Source organism: Suncus etruscus, chromosome 6 (assembly GCF_024139225.1).
Source record: "Suncus etruscus isolate mSunEtr1 chromosome 6, mSunEtr1.pri.cur, whole genome shotgun sequence".
NCBI lineage: Eukaryota > Metazoa > Chordata > Mammalia > Eulipotyphla > Soricidae > Suncus > Suncus etruscus.
The window spans coordinates 121815637-121828203 of record NC_064853.1 but is presented as its reverse complement, the minus strand read 5'-3'; the positions used below and the strand labels follow the sequence as shown (position 1 = coordinate 121828203).

General features: G+C 45.5%; 1 protein-coding gene across 1 annotated transcript; it reads left to right on the top strand.

Moving 5' to 3' along the window:
• The first annotated feature begins 5497 nt into the window (after positions 1–5497).
• On the top strand, positions 5498–10505 carry IL12B (interleukin 12B). The gene is made up of 6 exons (XM_049775419.1): positions 5498–5579; positions 6158–6433; positions 7282–7399; positions 8016–8233; positions 9253–9416; positions 10364–10505. The coding sequence occupies exons 1-6, from the start codon at positions 5498–5500 to the stop codon at positions 10493–10495; spliced, it is 990 nt and encodes a 329-aa protein (XP_049631376.1). The 3' UTR covers positions 10496–10505.
• Positions 10506–12567: the final 2062 nt, after the last annotated feature.

The following is a 12567-nucleotide window of genomic DNA, read 5'->3' as shown; positions in this document are numbered from 1 at the left end:
TCTAAGCGAGAAAGTTTTTATTGAAGCTTATTTAAGAAGATGTGAGGGCAGATAACGAGAGAAGGGCATGATGGAGAGAGAGCATGGGCTTCTCCAGAGTAGAAATAAGCAGAGACAGAGACAAGCAGGCAAAATACTGTTCAAGGGAGAATACAGACCTGAAGAGCAAGTATTAATTTTAAAAGCTGGCTAAACAATTGTTTCTACCAAGGCACATGAACAAATGCACATTTTGAACCAAACTTGTTTTGACTCGCTTTACTGTGGCATTCGATGAAAGGATGTTCTCAGTATTAATGCCCATCAGTGAAAAGACTGGGTGGAGTTTGCCTTAGGAATACAAACTTTTTAATTCATTGTATTCATTAAGTGGTAATTAATTCAGTAATCAAATTTGTACACTTCCTCAATAAAGGTAGCTGAGCCTACCGGCTCGGGCATGTGTGATGTATTTAGCAGGCAGCCATGACAAGCTGCCAGAATGAGAGCTTGGATTCCAGTTCTTTTGAATTTCTCTTATGTTGGCTCCACTTACAAAGTGAGAGACAATTCTACATTGATTAAAACTACTCTTTCAATAACTAAAAGTGACAAAGAAAATGAAAGATAAAGATAATCCTAAATGGTATTTTATTTTTGCCTTGAGGAAAAAAGTGTGCATAATAATTTTCATTTTTTTAAAAGCAATGATCAGATAATTAAGATCATTTTGACAAAGACAGGTCCAAACCATGACTGATGGCTCACTTTTTTTTCAAATAAGGAATTTTAAGGTATCAAAGAATTTGAGAATCTGGGGAGGAAGATTGTCTTTCATTGCTGTTATTGTTGTTGTTATAGTTTACTTTTGAGGGCTATACAAGAGGTTATTCCTGACTCTGTGCTTGGGGGCCGCCGCTGGTAGTACTCAGGAGAACCATGTGGTGCCAGTAATCAAACCTAAAGTCCAATGCATGCAAAATGTGTATTCTAGCAGTGAAGTGATTTCCCAGCTCCCTTTTGTTTGTTTTCTTCTTTTTAATGGTTTTGATTAAAGAAATTTACTTAGAAATATGAGGGGAAAGGGCAAGAAAAATAGAAAGGGAATGAGAGAAAAAGAGAGAGATGTTCAAGAGAACATGGGCTTCTTCAGAATGGAAAAACACCTTTTTTTTCCTTGTGTGGAGTTAAAGAACAAATCCAGGGCTCGCACATGTGAGGATGAGGCTTATGCATATGGCTCTAACCCTGAACTGCATGCCCAGTTGGCAAATTCTGTTCATAAACAAAATTCAACCAAGGAAATGTAAACACTAGATGTCTTCAATGATTCCTAAATAGGACAGCTAGAGCCTTTGCAGGAAGCAGTAAGGACTAAAGAACTACACAAGATATGTCTTTTTAGGCAGAAAGGGAAAAGAGTGTCAGAGTAATAATACAGCAGGTAGGGTACTTACCTTGACATAGTCAACTAGGACTCAGTCCCCAGTATCCCATATGACCTCCCAAGCTCTGTTAAGTGTGTCCCTCAGCACACACAGGAGTAAGCCCTTAGTACTATCAGGTGTGGTCCAAGAAAACCAAAAGAAAAAGAGGAGCCAGAGTGAGAGGGCAGCAGTAGGGTGTTTGCCTTGCACGCGGCTGATCCAGGACGGACCTCCTGGATTGATATCACCCCAGCATTCCATATGGTCCCCCAAGCCAGGATTGATTTCTGAGCACATAGCCTGGAACAACTCCTGAGCATCACTAGGTGTGGACCAAAAACCAAAAGAAAACAAAAAAAGAAAAAAAAAGGAAGAAAGGATGTTTCAGACAGGATCACCTTCCTCTTGAGGGGATAGATGAGTTTCTTAGTAGATTAATTCAATAATGCTGATTAAGAAATTCAAACAGGGCCAGATAAATGTGACATTGGGAGAGATTCAATATTGGTTTGCTGATATGGGCTTAGCTCACAGGACCCTATCTTCTCTCTATTTCCTCTCTCTTTTCTCTTCTTTCTTCTCTCCTCTCACTCCTTCCAGTTGCTTTTAATGGGATCTGAATATCTATGATTTTCCAAATCTTCTAGCCATGATCTCCCTCAATACTTTAAAAAAAATAAAAAACAAAAACAAAAAAAAACAGATCTTTGTTGCTGGAGAACTCAGTTTGGTAATGAGAGAAATGAGAAAGAAATAAAATTATGGCAGTTGTAGCCAGTACAGTGAATAGGCTCTTTGAGGGAAAATAAAGTCCTAATGTCCTGGGGAATCTCAATGCTCCTGACACGTCATCACCAGAACAGGATGCCTGGGGGGATTTTTATTTTGGTAAGTTTGATCGTGCTGGGGTAAGAGGGGTCTTGAGCCACACTGAGCAGTGCTCAGGAGCTACTCCTGGCTCTGTGGTCAGGGGTCTTTCCGAGGACCACGTGGTGCTGGAGATCTAACCAGGGTTGGCCACAACAAGACAATTAACTTAGTCCCTATGCATCTCTGACCCAAACACCTGTTCTACCTACAAATGAAGAGGTCATGAGACTTGCCCAAGGTCACAGTGAACAAAGAGAAGAGCAGGAACCAGACCCAGGGACACTGTAGGGACACTCATACTTTCCAGGTCTTCTAGTTAAAAGAGAAACCAACAATGGCCGGCCCGATGGCTCAGTGGGCTGGAGTGTGGACTATGTGTGTAGTAAATTCTGGTTTAAGCCCCCACTTGCATGGCCCCCTGAGCACCACCTGAAGCAGGTCCAGAACTCGGAGCTGGAGGAATCCCAGAGTACAACCAGGTGTGACAGTCCTCCTAACAAAGTAACCAACAAATCAAAACTTGGAAAAAGAGCCAGTCACCCAAGAATTAATGATATTCCCGTGTGGCACCAGCAAAGCAAACCTAAATAACACAGAGCAGGGCTCCCTGCAACCCCCATGTGAAGTTTCAAAATTCACAGAAAGTAGAAGATGACATACAAAATGTTCTCAGGACTCTGAAACTTACCTAGTTGAGGAGATGTGGGAAGTGAGTTCAAAGTCCAGGGTTCAGCTGATCTACCAGAGAAGGTCAGGGTAGCTCTCAGCTGCGCCCTAATTTGTGAACCTGTGTGTTCTCCCCAGGTGAGGAAGAGAAGCAGCCCCCCCACCTCCATCCCTTGTAGCCACAGGTTGTTGCAAAGCCAGGATACAGCCCAGGAAAGGTTTCTTAGAACTGTCCCGCAGCTCCCAGGTCCGCCACTGAAGTTCACCTGGGATTCTCCAACTTGCCAAGGGGTGGTGCTTGGGCGCACAGCCAAGAGGAAAACCTCAGATTCAGCGTGTGAGGAAGCACCCAGGGAAAGCCAGAAAATGCTTCCGTGCCCCGGGGTACCAGCATTGGGATTTCAGGCGCCTATGTAACTGTAATGGCTCCAAGCCAGGCACAAGATTTTTGCTTCTTCAGCATAGAAAAAAGAGAAAGAGGCCGCGTTTTCCCTTATAATTCCATACTCCTCCACCCAAGAATTCTGAAAGTTTGGAGAAAGACCCCATTCCCAGCTCTGTGTTATCTGTAATTTAATGGACCCCCACAAAAACCCCCTAGGATCAGACTCCTCCCTTCTAAGATATTCAGCTGATGTTTTCTCAGTGCTAGGATACAAATCCAGAGCTTCACACAAGCAAGGCAAAGAAATGTTCTATTATTGAGCTATAACCCCTCTACATGGCTGAAGTTTCTCAGTCCTGTTGTTTCTTGAATTGATTTTTTTCTTTTTTTCAGTTTGGGAACCACTGTGTTTCAAGGAGTTTCTCCTGGCTTATTGCTTGTGGTTTGTTGCTTGGGGTCAAATCTGGGTCTCCCACATGCCAAAGTATGTGCTTTAGCCATCTACCCAGCCCTGGTTCTTTAATTTAGAGCAGCAGCCACTGAAACTGGTGTTCTTTGAGATGGATAGAGGTGGAAGAAAGATGGCAGACTGAAATAAATCATTTTCTGTACCTGAGGCAGAGATACACTCAGCAGCTGGAATATAGGGCTGCAAAGTGGAGGCCTACCTCAATTTCTGACACTGCATTGTCCCCCTGAGCACTGCCAAAAGCAGTCCCTGAACACTATCTGGAGAGTCCTAGGACAAAACAAGTGCTTACTGAATCCACATGTGGGAAGTTTTTCATGGAGCCAGAGCCATAACAAGCCAAGCAGGGTGTTTGCTTTGCATGCAACTGACCCGATTCTTATCTCTGGCATCCCATTTGGTCCCCCAAGCCTGCCAGACACGATTTCTGAGCGCAGAACTAGGCCCAAAAGCAAACACAAAGTGGAGGTTTTCACAAGTGACCATTCTTCATCTGGGTTGAGATTCAGTACAGAATAGAGCAGAATAGAGGTTTATGAAGCCTTTTACAATTTAGAAACTGAAAGACCTATTGTTTGGGGTTTATAGCTTGACTTTCTAGAACTCTGGACCCTGGACCCTCAGGTAGAGTGCAAGCATCAGTTTTCAGAGTGTAGTTCCCAGACCCTGCATCATCAGCAGGAAACAGGTTTTATGTCTGCTTGTTTAAGGAATGCAGATTCTCAAACTAAATCTAGCCAATTTGCACTGTAGTGAACCCCTGAAATGTTCTGTAAAACATTTGCAGTGGCGACCCTCTTTCTGGGTTCCACTGATCCACTGTGTGTGTGTGTGTGTGTGTGTGTGTGTGTGTGTGTGTGTGTGTGTGTGTGTGTGTGTGTTCTGCTTCAAAAGCTTGAGGCAATGAAGCTTGAGTCTAAAACAAGGAGAGAAACCCAACATCTCTGGGAGCCCAGGAGGTAGCTGTGTTATTAGCTCAAAGGTTGAGCAAATGTTTTGCATGCAGGAGTCCTGGGTTTGATCCATGGTCCTGCATGGTCCCTCAAGTACCACAGAGAGGATCATAAATAGCAGGGAATAGGATTTCCTTGAAGTCAGAATGCAGATAAAACCTTGCCTCATTGACAAGGGCTCTAGTCCAAGGCCAGTGACAAAGTACCTATGTCTATCCAGAACAGTCCCACTTCCTCTCTCATGAAAAATATGAGGATATTAGGTGGCATGAGGGTTCTTTGCAGATAATCTTTTGCAAAAATGGAACCATCCTGTGAAGAGAAGGAAAGGTACACAGTGAGCCTGGGAGATGATTAAAAGTATTGGAGAACATGCTTCACATGAGAGAACCTCCAGTTTGATCCTCAGGGCCTAGAACACTGCCAGGAGTAAGCTCTAAACATTGCACCACACACTCACACACACACACACACACACACACACACAAATATGACCTACGAACATACTTACAAACTTTATCTCCACTAGGAGATAGCTCAAAAGGCTAGAGCATATGCTTTGTATACAGAAGCCTCAGGTTGGAATCCTAACATCATAAGCTTCTCTAAGCACTTTCAGGAGCAAGCTCTGAGCTTGCTGGATATCACCCCTAAACCAAAAGATATGCGGGAGAGAGTGTGGCTCTGCTTCTGAAGGTCTCTGACTGCATTTTCTCTCTCCCACATCTCCCTCTCTCCCCTACTCCAGATGTTGCACTGGCTCATCCTCTGGGTCTCCTTGGCTTGGCTGGCATCGCCCATCAGTGCATTATGGGAGCTGAAGAAAGACGGTAAGCAGCCTTTTCCTACTTCGCTCTGGTGGGTTGGGTTCTATGGTCCAACTTTCTGGTATTCCCATGGGGAATTGAAGCTGAAAGGAGCCAGTTTCACTAGGAGAAACAGGGGACCCCAATTTCTGCTAGCTCACTGGTCCAGGCATTGCCAGAACTAAACCCAGGGCCCCTGCATGCAATGCATGTGCTCCAGACCTTTGAGTTATCTTTTCAGCTCCTGAACTACATGTTTCTTTGCTCTCTACTAAGCCTTAGCAGAGGCTGTGCACCTGGCATTTGGGGTGTTCAAAAGTGTCTACTTGGGGATCTGAGGTCACTTATTAAAAGCAGCCTGCAAGGTCTGGAATTGATGAATTGAGGTCTGGCAACTCTAGAGTCTGGAACTTCTGTCTTGGACCGCATGGAGTCTCCATGGACCTGACCTTAAGCTCTGAACTGGTGGAGCTATGCTCAGGGGGTTCCTAAAAGCCCTGAATTTCCACTGTTTGTATAGGGGCAGGGAGAGGATGGCTACCTGGGGATCCAGAAAGCCAGCGTTCATTCCTCACCTTTTCCTCCATTCTGTGGCTCTCTAGTTTATGTGGTGGAATTGGACTGGCACCCTGATGCCGAGGGAGAAACGGTGGTACTGACCTGCGATGACCCCGAAGAAGACAGCATCACCTGGACCTCGAGCCGGAGTGAGGAGATCCTGGGCTCAGGTCAAACCCTGACCCTCCAGGTGAAAGAGTTTGGAGATGCGGGTCAGTACACCTGCCACAAGGGAGGCCAGCCACAGAGCCACTGGATGCTGCTGCTGCACAAACGAGAAGATGGGATTTGGTCCACTGACATTCTCAAGGCCCAGAAAGGTAACTCCATCCATCCCTTGGACAAGGGCCAGGTTATTATTATTTTTATTTAATGCTTATTTTGTTTGTTTGGGGACTACACCCAGCACTTCTTGGGGCTTACTCCTGACTCTGCACTCAGAACAATTCCTGGTGTTGCTCAGAGGGATGCCAAGAATCGAACATGCATCAGTTAAATCTGGGGAGGCAAGAACACTCCTGTTTACTATTGGGCCTTATAGATTTACTGGTTCCAGAAGAAACCCAGAAATTCTGGGGCGGGATGGTGCTCATTGTGTTGCATGTGTGAGATCTGGTCAGCCCTGTCACTGCACACACACACACACACACACACACACACACACACACGACTCAAAATGCAAAAGGCAAGACATGGTTCATGCAGTTAATAAAATAATATCAGGCCCCTTCATTTTCCTTTGTTATTGTAAATCTTTTCCACCTTCAGAATCTCATGTTGAGAGGATCATAAGAAATCTTGCATTTATCCTGTCCTCACTGGGTGGCAATTGGAGACTCATTTGTTTGTGGTGGGTGGTCACCATCCTGGAGATCAAGGAACACAACCCTCCTAGATGTTAAGTGTGGAGGGTATGTATTAGAAGCAAGCACAACACACACATATTTACCCCACACAAATACGCACATACCTCCCCACACACTCCATAGCTCCCTAGTGTTTAAGGCACACTGCACTGCCAACAGGACACAAAGCTCCATTTTTACCAAGATAACTGGAAAGAGCTTCACTCTCATGTCCATGGTCACTCTGTGATGAGCCACAATCTAAAACCCTTCTACTGGGAAAAATTTCTGATGTTCAGATGTTATGTCCTTTCCCAATTCAGAGCCTAAACATAAGAACTACCTGAGATGCGAGGCAAAGAATTATTCTGGACAGTTCACTTGCTGGTGGCTGACCGCGATCAACTCCAATCTGAATTTCAATGTCAAGAGCAGCAGAGGGTAAGTAGTGTCACTCAGCTCTCTGGAATTTTACTCCTTACTATTATGTTATGAGAAGGGTGGGGCAGGATGACTTTTTTATGTTTGTTTATTGGGGGGGCCACATTTGGAAATGCTTACTCCAGCTCTGCACTCAGGAATCACTCCTAGCAGTTTCCAGGGGATTCCGGGGATCGAACCTGTGTTGACCTTGTGTAAGGCAAAAGCTCTATCTGCTCTACCTGGCCCCTCAAAGTCAAAGAAATGTAAGCAGGGCCTCTGTATCTACTTCTCAGATTCACTTAGAGCAGAGGCATTCAAGAACCAAGTTGTCTCTAAATCTTCCCCTTAACAACTCTAAAGCCCCTCCTGACTCTCCGGGGAGGGCTGGAGAAATAGTCTCCTGGAAGGCCAAAACAATAGTACAGCAGGGAAGGTACTTTCTCGCACACAGCTCACCCTAGTTCAATCCCTACCATCCTATATGGGTCCCCTGAGCACCACCCAGGAGTGATTCTAGAGTGCAGAGCCAGCCAGGTGTGGCCCCAAACCAAAAAAATATATCATAAAATAAAATAGCATAAGATGGCCTTGGGCCAAACACAAGTGACTGAAGGATGCTTGTCTTGGATTTCAGCCCCTCTGACCCCCGAGGAGTGACTTGTGGAGCAGCTGCAGCCTCCGCAGAGAAAGTGCGAGTGGACCAGAGGGAATACACAAAGTACACAGTGGAGTGTCAGGAAGGCATTGCCTGCCCCGCTGCTGAGGAGAGTCTCCCCATTGAGATCGTGCTGGACGCTATCCACAAGCTCAAATATGAAAACTACACTAGCAGTTTCTTCATCCGCGATATCAGTGAGTGCTCTGTTCCCTGTGTCCTGCTGGCTATTTGTCACCTATCCACAGTACATTAGGATAGGGGTGACATGTATACTCATATCCTATACCCTCCCAAATGGGTGGGATAGATACATGGAAGTGGAAGCTCAGAACAATAAAGCCACATGTCCAGAATAAAAAAGCTAGTGTATGGCTTTTCAGTTAGCAGGTGAAGATTTGCCACAGATGTGTCCCTTTACTTTTTAGATTACTGCTGAAATCTGCACCAGGAAACCCAGTGGTCATCATTTCTGTGAATAGCTGAAGGAGAAGGGGGGTGGGGTGGAGGAATAATTTTATTCACAGAATAGGACACAGAGGGGACAGGCTCTGAGGAGGTACATAGCTGAGAACTAAAGAGTAGAAGGTATAAGATGTGTTGGGGTCTGAGGGGAAAGTATTAATGAGTTTTCAGCCAGATCCAGGGTTGGATATGGTGCATACACTATTGGATCCCTCTCCATGTCTGCTCCAGAACTGGGGAGCACAACACACACCTGTGGACAGGTCTGTGCCAGACTCCGCAGAAAGAGAAGGCAGGGAGGGGCCAGGAAGAAAGCACAGGGTTGAGGCAAGGCATGAGTCCATGGCTGTGGGCCGAGCACTGCAGTGACCCAATGCCATGTCCACCAGCCCTGGCATTAACTGACCAACTTGGCTGAGATCACTGACAGTGGACCCTGAGCACACCTTGAGAGGCTCCTCCTCCTGAATTTTTTTTAAAAGTCAGAGGAGGGGCAGAGAGTGGGGGAAACTCTGCTTTCTGTCGGTAGAGCTGTAGTGTGTCCTTCTTCTCTCTAAGAAGGTTCTGGTCTCTCCAAGAAGTGGTCTTCTGACCATCTGAAGTCAGTGGGGAGGAGCAGACAAACAAGGGAGCACCCCCTTGCCCTAAAAAACAGGAAACTGGGAGGTCCACAATGAAGAGATCTGGGATCAAAGCACCATGCCTGCCTCCTGCTGGGAAAATAAGGGAGTCTCTCTCCTTTCACCCATAGTCAAGCCAGACCCCCCCAGAAACCTGCAGCTGACATCTGCGCCTGCATCGAGCTCTCGGCACGTGACAGTCAGCTGGGAGTACCCTGACAGCTGGAGCACCCCTCACTCCTACTTCTCCTTGACCTTCTGTGTCCAGGTCCTAGACAAGAATGGGAAGGAAAAGGTATGAGATGTCACGGATGCTAAATACTGCAGTCAGGCTCCTAGAAGCAGTGAGCTGGTGTCACACTGGCATCTGCCAAGATCACCATACTGAGACCAGTATGGGGCCAGCCCGCCATGCCCTTGCTGCATGTGATGCTGAAATACAAACCAACAGCCTTATCAGTACCATGTCACCTAGGCAGTCATGCAAGCTTAGAAATGTCACCCAGCTAAGGACAGACACATTTCGGACATGCTATCTGCCAGACACAAAGGCTGCACACCTCAGGATCCCAAGTCCAGTCATTTATTCATGCCAATGATGACGTTATTAATTCACGCACTCACAGTTTGTCCCAGTCTAGGAGATCTGGTCTGTGAGTACCTACTATAATTGCTTCTACCAAGTGAAAATAATGGGTACCAGAGTATTCTCGTTTCTTGGTTGAGATGAGTAAATCCTACTCTCGACTTTTCTGTGAAATTGTGTTATAAACAGAGTGCTTTGCTAGTTCATTGGCAGAGAACACTAATGTAATACTTTCTACACAGAGTATTTTGCTTTTACTACTAATAAGTTACCATTTCTGTGAGTGTTACTGTTAACTCTTTTATAAATAAGGAGAGAGGGACCATAATTTCAGAGGGCCTTCTACAGTCACAGGGCTTCTCAGTAGCAGTGCTTGCATTTGAAGCCACGTATGGTGAAAGGACTTGGTGATCGGCACTTGATGTCCCTGACTTAGGGGTGAAAAACTGGCTCAATTCCACTATTTCCCCCACTGCTATTTAAGCTTTTGTCAGTAGGTGGCGCCAGCTCCACATACTGCCCATGTGAATTGCAAGCCAGGTACCCTAAGACCAAGATTGTGCTTGCGTGGCAAAGGAAGATGCGCTGCAAAAATATGCCTAAACCACCCCCCATCAGGTGACCGCATTGCCCAAGATATCCTTCTTCCTTTGCAGAAGGATAAAATCTACACAGACACAACCTCAGCCAAGGTCAAGTGCCACAAAGATGCCCAGATTCAAGTGCAAGCCCGGGACCGCTATTACAGCTCAGCGTGGAGCGAATGGGCCTCTGTGTCTTGCAGCTAGGTGAGCAAAGCAAAACGGGCACATTCCCAGGTGCATGCCTGAGCTGCACACTCACTGGTCAGGGAGCAGAGAAAGGTGGGGGAGAGCACGGGCACTCCTGGGCACAGGAAGGTCTAGGAAGAAAACAGGAACACAGGGGAGAAGAGAGTTATGTAGTCCTGAGCCAAAGCCAGTTTGCAACTGATTCTTGCTGCTAAAACCTCAATTTGGTCCATGAGGTGTTCAGCACAGATTCAGATATTCTTTTATTGTTTTGGGGTGGGGTGGGGGAGGAAGTATCCAGTGGTGCCCAAGGTTTACTCCTCTGTGTTCAGCTATCACTCCTGGGGATCAAACCCAGATTGGCCACATGCTATAATGTGAGTGTGCTACCATTTCTTGTTCTATCTCCCTGACCCCAGATATTTTTTGTTGTTTGGGGAGGCAACACCTGGCTTTGTAACTCCTTGCTTTGCCCTCAGGAATCACGCCTGGTGGTGCATGGGGGAGCATATGTGTTACTATGGCTAGAACCTAAATCAGCCATATGAAGACACATGCCCTCCCCACTGTACTACCAGCCTCCAGATATTCTTTTAAGAAAACTCTTAAAAGGGTGGATTAAAAAAAAAAAAGATGGTCAGAGAGAGCATGCCACAGACCGAGCACATCCTTTGCGTGCAGAAAACCCTAGTTCCAGCCCAAGAAATGGCACATACCTGAGCACCAACCTAGGAGTGATTCACTTGGGTACCGCCAAGCGTGGCCCCAAAATAAACAAGAAAACAAAAGGAAAGGAAGGCTCAGAAACCTAATCAGCACAATACCCCTAGATTCCAAACCACATTAAGAAAGGCAGGGCCCTTCTGCCCAGGGAAGTCCCAGATTCCCTTCTCCCCTTAATGCTTGATAGGAAAGATTCTACCACCATGTTCCCAGCCCACACTTCTCCTTGGTGCTCTTTTCCAGGTTCACTTCCCAGAACTTCCCCTGGAGAAAAAGTGAAGTCAACTGTGAAGAAGCAAAACATCTACCACACTGGATAAAGCAAACCCTCCGGGATATTTTCAACCTGATTTGCATTTGTGTAGGATATTTTTATGATGGTATATTTTTATATTTAAATGCTAAGTGTCCATTGAAACCACCCATTTATTTATTTATGCTTAGCAGGCTGACCTAATGTATTTAAATATTTAAGTAATTTATATATTTATTAATTTATGATGGTTCCTTGGTGTTTGGGCCTGGAATGAAGCATGTTTCACACCCTCACAACCTGCTCCATAAGGAGCAGGGCCCGTGACGCATAAAGTAAAATTTTGGGTTTTTTTATACTGACAACTCCTAGCAAGGTTTGTAGATAAGGCTATGCATGTGAGTTCTCCTGTGCTCTGAAATAAGTTTAATCTTTGGATGGCTGTATTTACAAAGGGATAAGTAATCTGCTACCAATAATAATAAGGTAGGAATGGTAGGTAGTTCAGGTCATCTCCTTGCTCTTGGCCACACATCTGTCAGACCCAGGAGACATCACCAGTGGTCTGTGCAGTAAAAGTATCTTTGACATCAAGGGTGAGGATAAGGACAGCAATTTAAAGCTGAAGACATACAAGTATTGTTAAGACTGGCCAGCTGCTTTGGTATTACCGCAAGATCACACACAACAGAGGGAAGAGAATGTTTGAAAATCAATCATGGTTCAAGAAAGTGCTACCTCAAGTGAGATATGCCCTCTGAAAAGGGGACACATTTGCTTTCCCTGTGCTTATTTATTTGTACATCCTGATGGTGAGCTAATAAAAATGTGACTCGTCTTTGCAATATTTTGGGCTTTCTGTGCTGATGCAAGCATTCTATCCCCACACTTACCAGCATACATATTCCCCTTACTATTAAAAAAAAAAAAAAAAAAGCCTCTCCTGGGAATTTTTTTCCAGTTTTGCAGAGTTGTCCTTTCCCTGGAGAAGATTCCCCCAAGTTAGAATCTTGCTGAGCTCAGGAATGTCCCTGAGACCTGACTGGCCACAGGCGGCTCTAGCAAGATTCTCAGCAGTCTTTCCTGTCCTGCTGGAAGATTCTATTAGCTTTTC

Excerpts from the sequence above, each read along its gene's own strand:
- IL12B (XM_049775419.1), top strand. The coding sequence starts at position 5,498 with ATGTTGCACTGGCTCATCCTCTGGGTCTCCTTGGCTTGGCTGGCATCG. Across the intron at positions 8,234-9,252 it reads TTTCTTCATCCGCGATATCA|TCAAGCCAGACCCCCCCAGA; the intron begins GTGAGTGCTCTG and ends TTTCACCCATAG. Across the intron at positions 9,417-10,363 it reads ACAAGAATGGGAAGGAAAAG|AAGGATAAAATCTACACAGA; the intron begins GTATGAGATGTC and ends CTTCCTTTGCAG.